Source organism: Zea mays, chromosome 3 (assembly GCF_902167145.1).
Source record: "Zea mays cultivar B73 chromosome 3, Zm-B73-REFERENCE-NAM-5.0, whole genome shotgun sequence".
Taxonomy (NCBI): Eukaryota; Viridiplantae; Streptophyta; class Magnoliopsida; order Poales; family Poaceae; genus Zea; species Zea mays.
In genome coordinates this window covers 108,355,275-108,373,302 of record NC_050098.1, presented here as the reverse complement: position 1 = coordinate 108,373,302, position 18,028 = coordinate 108,355,275, and the positions used below count along the sequence as shown (strand labels likewise).

The 18,028-nt window shown below is 40.5% G+C and overlaps 2 protein-coding genes across 2 annotated transcripts; both read left to right on the top strand.

Annotated features, from left to right (window-relative positions):
* The first annotated feature begins 542 nt into the window (after positions 1-542).
* On the top strand, positions 543-4,501 carry LOC109945263 (uncharacterized). Its single transcript, XM_020551109.2, has 3 exons — positions 543-935; positions 1,771-1,825; positions 1,936-4,501. The coding sequence occupies exon 3, from the start codon at positions 2,163-2,165 to the stop codon at positions 4,491-4,493; it is 2,331 nt and encodes a 776-aa protein (XP_020406698.1). The 5' UTR covers positions 543-935; positions 1,771-1,825; positions 1,936-2,162; the 3' UTR covers positions 4,494-4,501.
* A 1,429-nt stretch (positions 4,502-5,930) lies between these two features.
* Positions 5,931-9,559, top strand: LOC103650297 (uncharacterized). Its single transcript, XM_020551108.2, has 10 exons — positions 5,931-6,082; positions 6,208-6,346; positions 6,423-6,889; positions 6,971-7,063; positions 7,227-7,325; positions 7,394-7,738; positions 7,817-7,945; positions 8,018-8,254; positions 8,327-8,381; positions 9,309-9,559. The coding sequence occupies exons 1-10, from the start codon at positions 5,933-5,935 to the stop codon at positions 9,323-9,325; spliced, it is 1,731 nt and encodes a 576-aa protein (XP_020406697.1). The 5' UTR covers positions 5,931-5,932; the 3' UTR covers positions 9,326-9,559.
* Positions 9,560-18,028: the final 8,469 nt, after the last annotated feature.

Sequence of the window (18,028 nt, the reverse complement as noted above, 5' to 3'; positions counted from 1 at the left end):
GAGCTTTTGATAAGCGATTAAAAAGAAGATCATTTAAACAGGGGGACCTGGTGTTAGCACACTATACCACGGAGGATTTTTACCGACCTTTGTTAGCTACCAAAGGTTGGTCGGTAAAAACAGCCGACACATGGTTGGTTGGTAATACCAGTTTTTGCAACGGCGGGACGGTCGGTAAATCTCTTATATTTAGCGTTGGGAGATCCGTCGGTAAAAATGGTAAAGACATCGCTCGTTCGGTCGGTAAATATATTGGCGCAACCCAACCGCGTGCCGCCAAATTATTACGCGCGTTCCTCCCAACCAAATCGCCGCGACGGCCCCCTCCAAAATCCAGCCGCCCGCCCCCTTCTCCTAACTCCCACCGCGCCGCCCGCACGCCCCCTCCACAGCGCCGCCCGCGCGTCCCCTCCATAGCGCCGCCCGCACGCCCCCTCCACAGCGCCGAGCGCCGCCCGCGCGTCCCCTCCATAGCGCCGCCCGCACGCCCCCTCCACAGCGCCGCCCGCGCGTCCCCTCCATAGCGCCGCCTGCGCGCCACAAAATCCCGCCGCCATCGTCCATCCTGCCACCCCCTCCATAGATCTGCCTGCCTCAATAATCCCGCCGCCACCTCCATCGTGTCGCGCCCCTCCATCACGCTGCCCCCTTTGGTGTCATTTGCCTGTGGAATCGTGATTTCCCTTCCTGTTTTTTGGTAAACTTTGGGGGAATTTCTGTTCGTAGGATTTGAGTGTGATTGAAGAAATTTTCCTTGGGGGAATTCATGCTGGAGCATCACTGAACTCGTCTATGGCTATTCCCTAGCGATTTCCTCTCTCAAATTTGTGTTTATCTTGGAGCATTGATTTAACATTTTTGTTCTTTCTTATCTGCAGGATTTAAAGGTTGTTCTAGGTCCTTGCAGGATTAAGCCTAACAAAACAGAGATTTGTGTGAGTCCACAACAAACTTTATTCCCTTCCTGTAGTTATGTAGCAATTACTCTGATCTTTTTATCTTGCTGATCTACTAACATAGGAAGAGTCTGCACAACTTAAATGTTAGGCTTCTTAAATAGTTTTCTTCTTTTTGTAATTCAACATTTTGCTTGATGCCTTATGGGCATAATCTGTTTTAAAATGCAAAACTGCTACCTTAAGAAACAAGCTTCATCTTTATGGCAGTACGTGTTCTAAGCTTAGTCTGAGCCAAAGCCAAGAAGGCTGTGCGTTGCACTTCCACCTGACCTGAGGATTTCATATATCGCCTAGAGAGATGGACATTGTCCTGGCCTTCAGCCTTCATGGTCTTAGAACTGAACCAGCATGGACAGGCAATGAACCAGACTACCAGACGTTGAACACTAATGTAATTTCTTGCAGTGAGTATAAGTTCCAGTAGGTCATGCTTATTAGTTTCATGTTTGCCACTACTGGTTGGTAGTGTTAAAGTACTGAGCACGCACTACTGGTTTTGATTGCCACTGATGCAACACGAAATGTAAGGCAGTGATTGAAGGATCATGAGGATAGTTGCATATGTTCTTCCTTAAGCTTAATGATGATAGCATGAGCAAGATTACTGATGCACTACTGGCTGTATTTTTCCCTCTAGTCTAGCTTGTAACCTTCAGTTCATGATGGTACCAGGATCAATGTATGTGTTGGTGACTACATTTTTTCTCTAGCTTATAACCTTCAGTTCATGCTGGCTGCATTTTTTTTCTCTAGCTTGCAACATTTTTTTCTCTAGCATGTATTCAACATTTTTGTTCTTTCTTGCATGCAGGATTAAAAGTTGGTTCAAGGTTCTTGCAATATTAAGCCTAGCAAAACAGATTCGTGTGAGTTCACTGCAAACTTGTTTTTTCCTTCTTCTTGTTATGTAGCTGATATGTTAGCATAAGAATAGCTGATAATAAACACAAGATCCTACAAATCTTTGGTACGGCAGGGGCAGCAAGGAAAGGAAGGTGTTGTAGTTCAGAAAATCCAAAAACAACTAGGAGATTGTCGAGCTCTAGTGTAAGGTAAGTTCAACTAATTTACCTTGTTTCCGGTTCAATTGTGTGTTTGTTCATTATCTTTGAGTGTATGCAGCAAAGTTTTTATGCTTGTTATATGTTCTTAGAAGCTCTATCATATCCGTAATAACACACATGGATAAATCGTGGATCGACAATGTGGCTAGGTACAATACAACTTTTTTTCACAATAACTAAAAAAATGTGCTACGTGGTTATCTTGATATTTAACATAGAAATTGCATGTAGGGAGACAAAGGCCTATACACAAGGGGTGAATAGTTTTCTAGCTTTTGCATTAAAAAATTCAGCGGTAGGAAGCAAGATTTTATGCCCTTGTAGGAAGTGTGTCAACTCATTTTGGCGGGAGGCTATTGAAGTTCGAGAACACTTGATTTGTGATGGATTTTTAAAAGGGTATAGAACATGGACCTTACATGGAGAAGCTAGTTCCTCTGTATTGAACAATGAAAATGGTGATGTCCCTGAGTTCATTGAGGTGCATGACGAAGAAGATGACATATCTGAGTTGATTAAGGATTTAGCATGTGGTTTAGATGATAGAGGAGATATGGAAGATGATGGGTCTTTTGATCCATTTGATAAAGATGTAGCTACCATTCGTAGGCTAGCAGCAGACAACAGTCAAGAATTGTACCCAGGTTGCAATAAGTACTCAAAGCTACGCTTTCTAGTTCGTTTACTTCACATAAAACTTCTTGGAGGATGGACGGATAGAAGTTTTAATTTGTTGGTTGATCTACTTGTTGATGCGTTGCCTAAGGGTTCAGCACTTCCTAGAAACTTTCATGAAGCTAAGAAATTAGTGAAATCAGTGGGAGTTGGGTACACTTCTATCCATGCATGCGAGAACGATTGCATTCTTTACTGGAAGGAGCATGAAAACTCTAATTCATGTCCGAAATGTAATGTTTCACGCTGGAAATCAGAAAAGATGAGTTTGGACGGAAAGCGTGAGTACAAAATTCCTAAGAAAGTTCTTCGTTACTTTCCTATCAAGAAAAGACTTCAAAGATTATTTGTGTCCTCCAAAACTGCAAGTCTCACAAGGTGGCATGATGAACACCGAATAAATGATGGTTTGCTTAGGCATCCTGCAGATTCCCCCCTATGGAAGGATTTTGATAAAAAACATCCCGAATTTGCTGCTGATAGCCGAAATATCCGTCTAGCATTTGCTACCGATGGTTTCAATCCCTATAGGACTATGAAACTTAGTTATAGTATTTGGCCAGGCATTCTGATTCCATTCAACTTTCCACCTTCAATGTGCATGAAGGATACAAATTTTATCTTGTCTGTGCTGATTCCTGGCCGATCTTCTGCTGGAAGTGATATGGATGTATATTTTCAGCCACTTGTTTATGACCTGCTTGATTTGTTTGTTAATGGTGTGAGAACTTATGATGCTTCGAAGGGTGAATACTTTCAATTGCGTGCTGCAATACTTTGGACCATCACTGATTTCCCTGGTCTAGGTAGTGTATCCGGATTTGTCACATCTGGTGAAGCAGCGTGTCCCGACTGCCACTCCTTGCTCTATTCCCTTAGACTTGGAAATGGTTGCAAGTCTTGTTACATGGGACACCGCAGGTTCTTGCATCCAGAACACCCATTTAGGTTTGATGTTGATTCATTTGGTGGCGAAGAGCTAAGTCCGACACCTGTTCCTCTTTTAGGAGAGGAAATTTTGGAATGCACCAAAGATCTAAAAACAGTTTATGGCAAGGACCCATCTCGTAAGCCCACAAAATATCAGAAACGTAAGGACGGTGAACCATTAGTCTTTTTGAAAAGGAGAACTATTTGGTTCATCCTTCCATATTGGAAGGATTTGATGGTCCGATATAATTTTGATGCCATGCACATAGAGAAGAATGTATGTGACAACATAATTAACACTTTATTGGACATTGCTGGAAAATCTAAGGATGATTTGAATGCTCGCTTGGATCTTCAAGAATTAGGAATTAGAAGTGATCTTCATCCAGTTGAACTAGAACATAACCAATTTTATTTACCTCCTGCACCCTACTCAATGAGTCATGCTGAGAAGAAATTATTTTGTCAAGTATTAAAAGGGGTCAAGTTTCCCGATGGCTATGCAGCTGATATACGACGTAATGTTTTTGTTAACGAGAAAAAGATAATTGGTCTTAACAGCCATGGTAGCCACGTTCTTCTACAAGACTTACTGCCACTTGCTGTGAGGAGAGTTCTCCCTAATGAAGTCAGTGCTGTTTTGATTCGTTTAAGCAACTTCTTTAAGAAATTGTACTCCCCTATCATTCGAATAAGCGACATGCAAAAGCTACAGTCTGAAATAGCTGAGATCTTGAGCCTTCTAGAGACTATTTTCCCTCCATCATTTTTTACTATTAATGTACATTTGATGGTACATCTTCCTGCCCAAGCGATGGTGGCAGGTCCAATTCACTTTCGCAGCATGTGGCCTGTTGAGAGGTAATTTTCTTATGAATATTGCAACATAGAAAACAACTGCCTATATATTTAATTATTTGATGAGTGTTGTTGTATATATGTATAGGTTTCTTAAAAAATGTAAGGGCCATGTTCATACAAAATGTCACCCGGAAGGATCAATTATGGAGGGTTATATGTTTGATGAGGCTCTCACATTTTGTTCTCGGTATTTACAAGATGAGGCTCAATTTAACCATAGAGTTAGAAATCATGTTAGGCTCCAAACAAAGAATGTTGTTACAACTCCTTTCTTTGAAAATATTGGTCGAGGATTGGCAGGCAAGTGTATTGTCAATCTTGATTACAAGACATGGCTGCAAGCACATAGATATGTCCTGTTCAACTATGCTAATATAGAACCATACTTAGAGTAAGTTTTCTCTCCTCAAGGACATAATTATGTCCTTTTTCAAATATGCTAATGTGTCCTTTCCAACTATGTCCTTTTCAGCAAACATGCTCTTTATCTCTCCTCAATTGGTGTTAGAAACAAACGTGAGATCAACCGCATGCAGCATAAAACATTTCATGACTGGTTTAGGTTGCATGTAAGTAGTAAGCAAACCTGTACATTTAGAATATGATAGAAGAAAGCTTTTACTCTATTAAAGTACTAATAATCTCAGGTTGAAGAAATATGTGAGGAAGCTCCAGAAGAGATCAAAATTTTAGCTAAGGGACCAATGATGATTGCACATCAGTATAACAGCTACACAGTAAATGGGTTTGCCTTCCATACACAGTCCTATGATGAAAATAGGCCTGTCCAAAGTAGTGGTGTAGCTCTAGTTGCAGATACAACATGTTTTGAAAGAGGAAATAATGACAATCAAATAGTAGATAAAATCATCTACTATGGTATCATAAAAGAAATTCTGGAATTGAACTATCACCACAACGGAAATGTTATGCTTTTCAAGTGTGATTGGGTTGATAATCGTGTGCACAACAAATGGGTTAGAACAGATCAATTTGGGATCACCACAGTTAATTTCAAACATTTATTCAATACTGGTCAAAACATATCAGATGAACCTTTCATATTAGCATCACAAGCAGCTCAAGTTTACTATGTTGCTGATCCTATTGAGACTGAATGGGTTGCTGTTGTTCAGCCAAAATCTCGAGATTTGTATGGAAGTCAAGATGCTGAAAATGAAATTCTAGGTCATGTTAATGATGTTGCAGAGGTAGTGGCTGATCTAAACCCAAATGTGTGTGTAAGTGTGGTTGCTGGACGAGTTCCATGTGCTAGAACAGATATAGATGGTGTAATTGTTAGTGGAATAAAACAGGGAAATAAGTCTAGAAAGTAAGTTTGTTATTACTGCCTTTATGCTTATTTTATCATTTTGCTTATTTTATCATTTTGACGAAACTTAGATGGTGACTGATCTCATTCTCAATTTCTCAGGAAACAAAATGTCAAGCGCAAGAGGAAACAATAATTCTATCTCATGCAATGCTTATGCACAGCAAAGGATTGAAAATATTGAAAAAAACAAAAGGAAGTTGGCAGCTCTAAACATCCCTATAATGGCACAGCAAGTTCAGCCTAGGAAAAAACAAAAGGTATGTTGCAAGAATCTTAGTAATGGCAGCCTAGGAAGTTGGCAGCTCTAAACATCCCTATAATGGCAGCTCTAAACATCCCTATAATGGCACAACAAGTTCTTAGTAATACCGTTTGCTTGCAGAAAATTCATGACACAAATACTGCAAGAATTGAAGGACCAAACTTGCGCCCAAGACCTGAACGAAATAGGGCTCAGATTGAGGAGGAAAGAGTGTTTGATGATTTGCATCTAGATGGAGACTTGCTCAATAACTCTGGAGGTAATTGTTTTCATTTTACTTTAATAGTAGTACTTATATATAATGGGCTATAGACTTAAATCAATTACTGCTTCAGGTCATCAAAACAGTAATGTAAACAATGGTACAAAGAATAGGAAAGGAAGGGGCATAACTAAGAAGGATGACATATTCTCAAGGACACCTGACATGCCAAAACTAAAAATTTTACTCAATGGTTATGGTCAACCTATTGGTGAAAATGCTAGGCAACTTTCTAGTGTTATTGGCTGTCAAGTTAGAAAGAAAATATCAATTGCTTGCAAGGATTGGAGGCTTATTGATGTTGAGAAGAAATATGAGTTGTGGGATGATATAAAGTCATATTTTGATATTGATCCTGCTGCCTTAAACTGGGTTATGCGTACTGCTGGGAGAAAATGGAAAGAATTCAAGTCAACCATAAAGGAGTTGTATTTTGATCCTGATTTGTCTCTAGATGAAATTGAAGAATGTCCAGATAAAAGGGTTAGTGACGCTGATTGGAAATTTCTCTATGAATATTGGTTGACTTCTGAATTTCAGGTAACAAACATCTTTATATGTGCAAAGTGTAGCTGTCAACATGTATATTTTCAGTTCTTAAACACTTCTGCTATGTCCTAGGCTCGTTCGAAAGCTGGAAAAGTAAGCCGGCAAAAGGTACAATTGCTCCATACATCTGGTAGTGTGAGCTTTGCATGTTCAGAGCATAAATTGGTATGTTTAATCTGTCTTACTAATTATTGTACTCATATTTTTGGTAATTATCGAACTCCGATTTTTTTGCAATATGTCCAGTAGTACTAATTATCGAACTCCGATTTTTTGATATGAGCAATCTATCTAGTACTACTCAGACTTTTGTCTTAACCATTTCTAGGCTATGAAACTAGGACGCCCCCCACGAAGAGATGAAACCTTTATCAAAACCCATACAAGAAAAAATGGTGTTCCTTCAATTCAGGCAGAGCCAATTATCGTAAGTCTTTTTCCTAAGTGTTAGTAATACTATTTAGACAGAATAAATAACATGTGTTTATTTCATAGAATAAACTTAAAGATGTTGTCCAAGTATATCCAGAGTTAAAGGAGAAAACAATTCAGGAAGGTGATGTATTTGCTCTTGTTTGTGGAGAGAAAGAGCCAAAAGGATATATCCGTGCTGTGGGTTTAGGCCCAACTCCTCAAGATATTGGCACCCCTGGGTTGAAGGGTTATGCACCAACAAGACTACAAATGGAGATTCTGGCTCGTACCAAAGCTGAAAAGGACAAGGCTGCTCTAGAAAAACGCATACTTCAATTGCAGGCAGAAATTGAGGAAAGGGCACAACTAGACAGGGCAAGTGAAGGGCCCATGTCACAGCATGGTTCCACATCACGTCAAAATGTGGTATAAATTTTCTTTGTTGTTACACAAAGTAATGTTTATCTTCCGATTTACTCATAATTCACCAAATGTTTGTAACAGAATTCAAGGTTAGAACATGGTGATGAAGATAATGCATATGGAGATGACGATTGTAATGATGAGGACACAATTGCACCAAGCACTGCACCAGGCACTAATGATGCTTCTCATTCTAAACATAATTCTTTGGTAATACTTTCATCCTTCTAACCAGTATTATCCTTATCATGCTTCTAATTTTGTGTTTATCGCTTGTATCAGGTTGGAAGAGAAGCCATATTATATGCTTTGTTGAGATCGGATCAACCTGTGGCCAAAGGAATAATAGTTTCAACTAATCCGAGTACCATAGTTGCAGATCTGCCCATTGGAAGGCAATTTTGTGAAGTTGTTGTGACTTGTGTCCTGAAAAGAGATGCAGTGTTGGCTCGTCCCTACGATGATATGCAAACTATGGCTACTGCTCACATGATGTCGCTTGCATGGCCATACAAGAAAGTAATAAACGAAACTTTGATATCTTTCTTTTTTGATTAATGAGTACCTACTGACAGATCCTAACTTTGACAGCTGAAGGTCATCAACAAGGCATCAGCAACACCTAACACATCACCTAACATTTCAGGTATTTGACTCTACTACTACTCTTAATGGCCCTAGCTTGGTGACTTATTTGCTGTTTTTAACCATATCTGTTTGGCATTTTCTTTCCTGATATAGTGTAGAACCGGATCTTTGACTCTACTACTACTAACCATATCTCCATGGTTTTTTCTTTGCTGACTTATTTGCTAAGCTTATTTGAACGCCAAACGGATATAGGCAGATATGGTTTGGCGTTTTCAAAATAGTAGTACAGTAATGGATTTGGTGTGTGACTGTGTGAGTGTGACTGTGTGTTATGCAATGCTGGTGAATTGGTGATCTGGTGTGCTGTCTGGTGGATAAGACAGGTGATCTGGCGTGTGAGTGTGTGTGTGTGTGTGTTATGCAGTGTGAGACTGTGAGTGTGTGTGTGTTATGCAGAATGGCGTGTGAGTGTGGACAGGACAGGTGATCTGAACTTCTGAAGGTCTGATTGCTGAGTGCAGACTGAACTGAAGTGCTGAGTGTGTGTGTGCAGCAAGATAGCAAGCTTATGGTCTTTATACTCTTATGGCTATGGTCTTATGGAGTTATGGACTTATGGTTCTGTGTGTGTGTGCTGTGCAACAAGCTATAATGTTTATGGATGATTGATGCTGCCTGCTGGATGTTTTTTTTTTGAATTATGAGCTACACTTTTGGTATTATATCATGCTCTATCCTCTATGGCTGTGTACTGCTACTATGCTGCAAGCTATAATTTCAGTTTATAGTTATGGTGTGTGTGCTGTGCAGCAAGCTATAATTTCATTTTATAGTTATGAACTTTCAAATTTTATCATGGGCTATGGTTGCTGCATTTTTTATTTCATTTGGAGTTCAGTTTTTTGGTTACTGCAATGTACCAGTACCTCTTGTTCCCGGCAATTGATTCATAAGTTTCTTACACATGGTTATATTTTTTCAGGAAATGGACAATGTTAGTATCAGATCATGTTACAACCAACCGTGGACATGGTTCTTCGGTCTTGCATTTCTTTTGGAGCTTTTGTTGCGTATGTTGCGTACAACAACGTGAAGGAATTGAGTTATTGTAATACCGTGGACTAGCTTTTGAGTTATGTAATGTGATATTGCAACCTATGGACTAGTTCGATGTATTGCAAACATTATGTTACTAATGATGTTAATATATGATCGATGGATATTGAAAGACCATTAATTTGTGTGCAACATGTGCAATATGTTACCTCATGAAAGATTAGTGAAGTGTATGAGCATTAAGTGTCCTTATAATAATCTATTTGTATGAATGCAATGGATTGTTGGTTGGTAATATCTGCGGCAACGAATTGTTGGTCGGTAATCTACACAATTAGTGACTCTTAGAGAGTCGGTAATACTATTATTACCAACTGATGAAGCGTCCGTAAATCGTGGCAGCTGCAACTCTTAGAGAGTCGGTAATACTATTATTACCAAATGATGAAGCGTCGGTAAAACTTCTCTTTTAGCGACGGAAGATAAGTCGGTAAAACAACGGTCGGTCGGTAAAAGTTTTACCGACACAGCTTGCAACGACGTTCGTGGTCCGTCGGTAAAGGTCTTTACCGACCTATAGTTCGTCGGTAAAACTGATTTTACCGACAGACCATAAGTTGCAAATAATGTTCCGTGGTATAGTGGCAGTTATCCGCCCCATGAATATTACTCATCGAATAAAAGGAAAATTTGAGCCTAAATGGGAAGGCCCGTATGTAGTAAAGGATGTTTATTCAAGTGGTGCATATCGAATTATTTCTGCCGACGGCGAATATTGCCCTCCGCCAATAAATGGAAAATTCTTAAAACGCTACTATGCTTAAAAAATATTATTATTATTATATGCTCCATCGCTCATGAGCTTAAACTGTTAGTGAGAAATAAATAATAAAAATAAATCCATCATATGCTCCGACGCTTCATGAGCCTAAACTGTAAGCAATAAAAAAACATACATGCTCCATCACTCATGAGCTTAAACTGTTAGCGGGAAATAAAAAATAACAAAAAATAAATCCATCATATATGCTCCAACGCTTTAAGAGCCTAAACTGCAAGCGCCAAAAACAAATATAAATCCATCATACTCCAATGCTTTAAGAGCCTAAATTGCAAGCGCCAAAAAAATCATCATATGCTCCAATCCTTTAAGAGTCTAAACTGCAAGCGTCAAAAACAAAAATAAATCCATCATATGCTCCAACGCTTCATGAGCCTAAACTGTAAGTAACAAAAAACATACATACTCCATCGTTCACGAGCCTAAACTGCAAGTGCCAAAAAACACAAAAACCTTCATATGCTACATCGTTCACGAGCTTAGACTATCAGCGAGAAAAAAATTCACCATATGCTCTAACGCTTCATGAGCCTAAACTGTAAGCGACCAATATAACTATTGAGCAACATGCATGTGTGCAAAGGGATATGTGTACTCCTATGGCTCGAAAAAAAAGAACGTCGAACAAATTGTTGTGTTTCAGGGAGTTTTTTTAAAAAAAACTTCAACAAGGGATAACGACTGCAGACAAAAAATCCTATTTAAAAATGATTGATCAAACTTCGGCTATGAGCTATGTACAAAAAAAAATGATCTATATAGTCACAAGACACAATGTACGCCCTTGTCGGATAAGTATTATAATGGCATAAGATATAGTCCATTAAATGATAAATTAGCAAAATAATGTTTCGAGATCCGGATCCGTTAACATAAATTATTCTTCGCATCCGGACCTCGAGGGGGAATCTGTTGACATGGATTTTGGCCTCATCAAAATATATGTTATGCAGGCTAAATGACTTCGATTAATGTGGCCTTTAAATTTCGATGCATACGAAATAAGCAAATGTTCTATAAATAAATAAATGAATATTTAAAGTAGCCATTGATTTGTAATGTCCTTGTGCTCTAAAAGTTTAGCACACCAAGATATTAAAATATGTATGGCTTCAAATATATATCCGTGTAAATATATTACCAATAAGCAGTCATCATATAATGTGGTTTTATATGCGCGCACTAATTGAAGATTTGTTGAAACTATTAGCGAAAAATATGATATGTGTAGATGACGAATTGATGGTATAAGTGTAAATAAAGCAAATATAAAAAATATTTAGCATAATTTTACCAGCATATATATGGGTAAATATTGCATGTTATCAAAAATGAATAAAACAAAACTATATATATAAACAAATAAATAACAAAAAAGATAGATAAATAAATAGAAGTGATGCACGAACGTGCACACGACCATCTCAGGTGTTTTCTAAAAATGAATAAAGTAAAAGGAGTATATATGAAATAAATAATATTGAACAATAAAAAAATAATAAATGAATAGGATCAATGCACGAGCGTGCATGTGGTCAACGTCCATCTCAGTGCACATTCCATCGTGCGTTGTCTCCAAATCCGGGAGACGTCTCCGCGCCTGCGCGCCAAACCAATCAAAACCCATCATTTGTTTTCTCTCTCCCGCCCAAGCCACGAAGCCAGTTTCTCCACGATCACGCACGTACGCACGCCAGTATCTTCCCGTGGCCTTCTCCCACTCACGCACACTTCAGTGCAACTGCTGCCTAGGCGCATGCTCCTCCAGCTTATAAATACACGACCGGACTGCTGCGTTCGGGGAAGGAAAAAAAATTGAGACAGCGTCGTCAGGCTGCCAGAGTACTGCTGCTCGCATCGCTTCTGCCAGGCTACTGCGCCGACGCAACGAAAAAAAAGTCGTCAGGCTGCCTCTCGGCTGCGCCAAACGCCGCCAGGCTGCATCGCCGGAAGAGCTCCATCAACCTGTCGTCGACAACAAATTCTTCATCAAACACCTCTGTCTAAAGCATACTTTAGAAAGAAACTGGTTCTACAACCTTAAGGGCATACCCTTGAGGAAGGTCGCATCGTCGGGTTATACGCAATCTCAAGGGCATACCCTTGAGAGAGATCACACTGCACGGGCATATACGCCGTTGTGGTCTATCAGAAAGGTCTACTGCAAGGTAAGAAAAGCCCCCATGTTGATATACCGTTCCTTGTCTTCTTTGCCATCGTGGAAGAATTATGTTCTTCGACTCGTATTGTTTATACGAAATCAGGAACAAGTGCTAAGGTCGATATCATGCCAAAAATAATTATACTCCACACATATGTATAAATTATCGTGAATATATGCGGTAAGTTGTACGTGGAAATTGAAATTCTATGTTAATAATGTTCAAAAAATATATTTGCGCGCTCCATCGGCAGGAAATTCCCCGTCAAGCACCTCTCTCTAAGGCATACCTTAGAGAGAAGCTGGCTCAAGAAACCTCAAGGGCATACCCTTGTCCCCGTCAACCACCTCTCTCTAAGGCATACCTTAGAGAGAAGCTAGCTCAAGAAACCTCAAGGGCATACCCTTGTCCCCGTCAAGCACCTCTCTCTAAGGTATACCTTAGAGAGAAGCTGGCTCAAGAAACCTCAAGGGCATACCCTTGAGGAAGATCGCGTTGATCGCTCGTACACGCCATTGTAGCCTGCTATAAAGGTCTGCTACAAGGGCTATTAATTAAATAAAGGAAAAGAAAGAAAATACATACATTGCTATACATGTGTCTTCCACGATGTGTGCAAAATTTGGCTACAAAATAAACGATTCCCCATACCCATAAAAATGTCTATATCTGACCAATCACAATAAATAAATTCTCTATACAATTGATTTTGTTCCCACCAAATTAATCAACTTTATGTATCTTAATGAAGTTCGGCATAAGCTAGTCGTGCTTGTAACAGAGTAAGTCCAGGTACTGTCAAATAAATCCAGACACTCTCAAATAACAAAAAAATCATCATCTACAGTAAAGAAACCAAAAAAAGGAAATCACATATATAGTCTGATGCGCATAAATGGTTAGCGTCTTTATATATTATATGGTCAACTAGTGCCTCATGTGACGCTTTCTTGACATTTGGGTGTAGACAACTATAGTCCAAATCAAGTTAATGGTAAAAAAAACCCCACGACACAAACATATGCATTCCGCATGTCTACATTTTATAAATTAGCCTCGATAAATATATGCACCATGATAAAGTCCCGCTTATATGTATCGAGTTAAATCGTAACTGTTTAAACCAAAGCATTAAATGTATGTATTTATCCATGTATATAGCTTAAAATGAAATGCGGCAGATGTGTTGTGCCATCATCAAACCATCTGCATAAGATAAACAAAAAGCGTCAATTTAGTGTTGCGCCAAAATCAACACATGTTGCAATCACCCAAAACTTGTCAAATGAAATCATATAATAAAATAAACAAAATAATCTCTCATATGCAAAATTCTATATTGTGATCACACACTACATTATATCCTTTTCGCATGAGTAAAATTGAGTTAAACAACCACTCATGCAGTGCATATACCAATAGTATCCCATCCGTGCACTATATTGTGCGATAACCACTAAGCGGCCATCAGCTGAACGCCATGGCAGAAATAAATAAATCTCACATCATATGTCAAGTGCATTCATAAACATACATCTCAAAACATCTCCATTAGTGATCCTATATAATCCGATATGATAATCAAAATTAATCCTCGAGGTAAACCAAATATACAATATAATGTGTCATCCATTAAAGAAATAAATGTTGACCAAGATAATCTTCTTGGTTATTCATGTATAAGTCGTATTATATGACTCGGGTGCCTACTACCCAAAGAAATAAACAATAGTCATACGTTCAGTTATTAGAACTTAGCGACACGGCATGGCTTTAACTCACAAAAGTGTGTGTGAATTGAAATATATGTCTGGTTCGGCACAGGGCTGACCAAGCTAGTAATAAAGAGATATTTGTTATCTCGTCAAACAATGAAATCATGTCGTATCTAACATACGCATGCAACTATTCACGACTACATGAGGCGAAGACTTTTGTTTTCTTTTGTAGTTTGTAATAGTCAACCATATGATGTAATTTTTATTTTTCTTTTATGTATTCATGTTGGAACTCTTAATCAGGGGTTTTCTCTACGGAGATGTAATTAACATAATTTTTATGTAAATATAAGAATTATGGAAGTATGAGCCTGCAATACCTGTATTATTTACTTTATTATATCTAAATTAAAACTTGTCTCTGTTGACGTGGAGACGACGCTTTTTGCCGGCCGTTTTCCCGACATCAGTTAGAAACATGGATCTACCTGACTAAGAGAAATCAAGACAACTCACCAGCAGGTGGCAGCCCAGTCTAGGCATCAAACATGTAACGGTTCCCACCAGGTAGTCATCTACTGACAACTCCTGAGCGGCCCTGCCGGTCCCCGACACCGCCGTTTCAGTCACGTGCGGCAGCAGCTAGCACCGCGGGCGGAGGCATTGCTGCAGCTGGGGTGGCAGCCTTCATGCTAGCGCACGCTAGCTTCGCTTCTCGGTGTGGGTCCACTAGCCGGATGGGGGCCTTACGCTTCTTTCGCTGAGCGTCTTGGCAATCTTTCTCCATCACTGCCGACACAACAACACCAATATTTCTCCCGTAAGGAAAAATTCTCAAATCACGAGACAATCGAGATGTAAAAAAATCATTGCCAACGACCTGGGGTATAGGGTTATTCCTAGGCCATCGACCCCCGGTAACCTTCATCATGCGCGAAGAAGTTTCCCGGAGCTCGGGCGAAGAGATCAATTCCCCAGGAACCACGCACGTCTTCATTAACTCCTCAACAAAACTCCAGTGGCCCTCGACCCAGTCTCAACATCCCCCATACCTAATTTCCTCTTTCGAGCGGTTGCAACCGGAGCCTTCTCCTTTGAGGAGCCTTTGTCGGCCTGGGGTTTCACTTGCTTGCCTCGATCATCGCCGACGCCTCCCCCTCCAGGTAGGGACCATAAGGCAATTTATTCAATTTGAAGACATAATTCAACTTGACGTTGGAACCGCGAATGTCCCAACTCCTTAACATTTCAGTCTTCGACGCATATTTTCCGACAATCTTAACAGCCTCCGACTCTAGTTCCCGCACGAAAGCGCCCGCATCCCACCCACGCAAATCCACGACGAAGGTTGGGCTTCGCACCAATTTATCTCTCAAGGTTGGCATCTGCGAGGTATAATCTCGCCCAAGGCCCACCCATGCGACAAAGGCCACACTCCACAAGCAATGAACTCTTCCACCAAGTCACGTCCACTGCTCAGACAGGCTGCATAGCGAAGGCCTCCTCGTCTTTGTCCCCCTTCGCCACCTTAAACTGTGGAAATGCCACATAACAATGAGAGCACAAGATAGCAGGGGGAAAACTGGGCAACCCTTCAACGTCGCCTGGCGCTACATAAAACCAGAACTCCCACCAGTTACCCCACTTATTTTTTGCACATAGAACAATCTCGATAACTTCAGCCGAGGTATTTCAAGTCCTCGGTGTAAAGGTGCAGGACCAAAACTGAGCAATCATTCCACCTATCTTCCTTTTTTGCCAGTGCAAACAGTAATTTTTCATGAAGACTTCAACAAATGGTTCCCCACCATAAGAGGACACAACCCACACATACTTCGCCAGCGCCACCATTGCATTCAGTGTCAATTGATGAATTTGAACCCCAAACCTCCGTAGGTCTTCAACTACGAACCGATGTGCTGGCAAATGAAGACCAACAACAAAAAAGCCTCAAACACAATCAACTCCCCCTCTGGCTCAGGGACATCTTCAGCCCCTGGAGCTCACCCAACTCCGCTTCCAAAGTAACCCAGCCGCTGCATCTCTAGCACATGTCTCGAGTAAATCCTCGAGGTCCCGAATTCAACCGTATGACCGGCTGTAGATCCACTACTGTAGAATCACTAAGCGTCTTCTTAGACGCTGCCGTGGTCGGCGACGCGCTCGTAGCAGAGGACGACGAGGAAGAGGATAGTATGGTCACGTACCGTTGGTGGCGGAGGGCAGTCTGCTTGATGCGGGCCAGATCTCTGGTAGAGCGAGAGCAGAGAATGCATGCGAGCAAATGAAAGAGCTAGGGTTTTGGCAGCGCGTTCTCGAACAGGTGAAAAGCTTTAGCCCGAGCCCGGCTTTTTAAAGGCCAAGATCAGCGCCTTGGGAACTCAATAGTCGCACTGTAACACGTCTCGTCAATGGTCATATTTCAAAAAACCCCGCGGGACCACTTCGAGCGAGGGCAGTATTTTCGCCATCTTACGATAGACATTGGCACCAGCTGACTTAGTCGAACTGGTCCCTCGGAGGGCAAATGTTAGGGCGAAGGAGTAACGCCCCCTCGCTCGAGAGGCCCGTGCCAGAGGATTCAAGATTGGAGACCTCGAAGGCCTGAAGATTGAGCCACATTACAAAGTGCACGGGGAGAACGCACAGACGAAGACTCAGGTGCTACCTTCGCCCAGATAGGCCAGGGCGAAGACCACTAAGGACTCTAGAGACTGAACAATCAGGACCGTGAAGACTATGTATTGTAACCTGCCACCAATTGTAATAGGGGGCCCGTGTATAGTCGACCCAAGCTACAGGATCCCAACCGTAGGCCGCCACGTAGGCAAGGCTGGTAGAGGGTCAGCCCATGTTTGTAACTGATTACGCTGTAATGACCCGCCATAACCCCCTAAGAGGGAATATTCCGGGGATAACGTAGGTAACTGAGGGTGTAATCGTCTTTGGCAGGGCCAGGCCGACCCTCGGTTACCTATAAATACCCCCCTATTGTACCATTGCAGGGGACAGAGAAAAACACTGTTGTCCTAATACTCTGTGTTTATTGGCATCAAATTGTTTTCTATTCTCCCCTTGTTTGAGCTTGGCTGACCACGAGTTAGCATGTTCCAACACTTGTGCACTGCGGTTGAACAAGTCTTAGCACGAGCTGAACTGGTTTTACTGAGTTCGTTTCTAGTTTTTGTCGTAAAATTTTTAGGTATGGCCCATCACCCCCTCTAGAACACTTTCAATAATCAACACTTTAATCATAAGATTTGGGTAAAAAATGATACTCAAAAGCACCAGAAAATTTCTCTCTTGAATTATCAAAAACCTAGATTAATCTCTCCAGTAGATCTAATATAGATCCTAAACACATCTGTTATTCACTACCGGAATCCGGCTCTTTGCCGAGTGCCAAATGATTTGTCGAATGTTTTTTTGGGCACTTGGCAAAGAAGTTCTTTGCCGAGTGCCTAACAAAAAACACTTAGTAAAAAACCACTTGGCAAAGGGTTTCTTTGCTGAGTGTTTCATTTTTGACACTTGTTAAAGAGTTTCTTTGGCTAGTGTTTTTTACACTCGGCAAAGAGCTTATTTGCCAAGTGTTTTATTTTTGGCACATGGCAAAGAGCTTCTTTGCCAAGTGTTTATTTTTTGACACTCGGCAAAGAGTGTTCAACACTAGACAAAGACAATTTAAAATCGTATTTTAAGACAACAAATTAATTCAAATGAAAATGTTTTCAACTACAAATTTGTATAACTCATCAAGATGTAAAATTTATATTTTGGTTATTTCTTCATATGACAAAATAAAAGTAAATTTGTTCAGAAAAACTATATCTCTCTCGTAGTTTGTGAAACTACAAGAGAGTTGTATAAGATTTGTAAATAATATTAGAACCAACATGTGGGATGAATAAATGACCAAACAACC

What these genes read in the sequence shown, in the direction of transcription:
- LOC103650297 (XM_020551108.2), top strand. Translation starts at nt 5,933, where the DNA reads ATGTCAAGCGCAAGAGGAAACAATAATTCTATCTCATGCAATGCTTAT. An exon ending in GGTTGACTTCTGAATTTCAG is followed by an intron (nt 6,890 to 6,970) that starts GTAACAAACATC and finishes GCTATGTCCTAG; the next exon opens with GCTCGTTCGAAAGCTGGAAA. An exon ending in CCACATCACGTCAAAATGTG is followed by an intron (nt 7,739 to 7,816) that starts GTATAAATTTTC and finishes TGTTTGTAACAG; the next exon opens with AATTCAAGGTTAGAACATGG.
- LOC109945263 (XM_020551109.2), top strand. Translation starts at nt 2,163, where the DNA reads ATGTGGCTAGGTACAATACAACTTTTTTTCACAATAACTAAAAAAATG.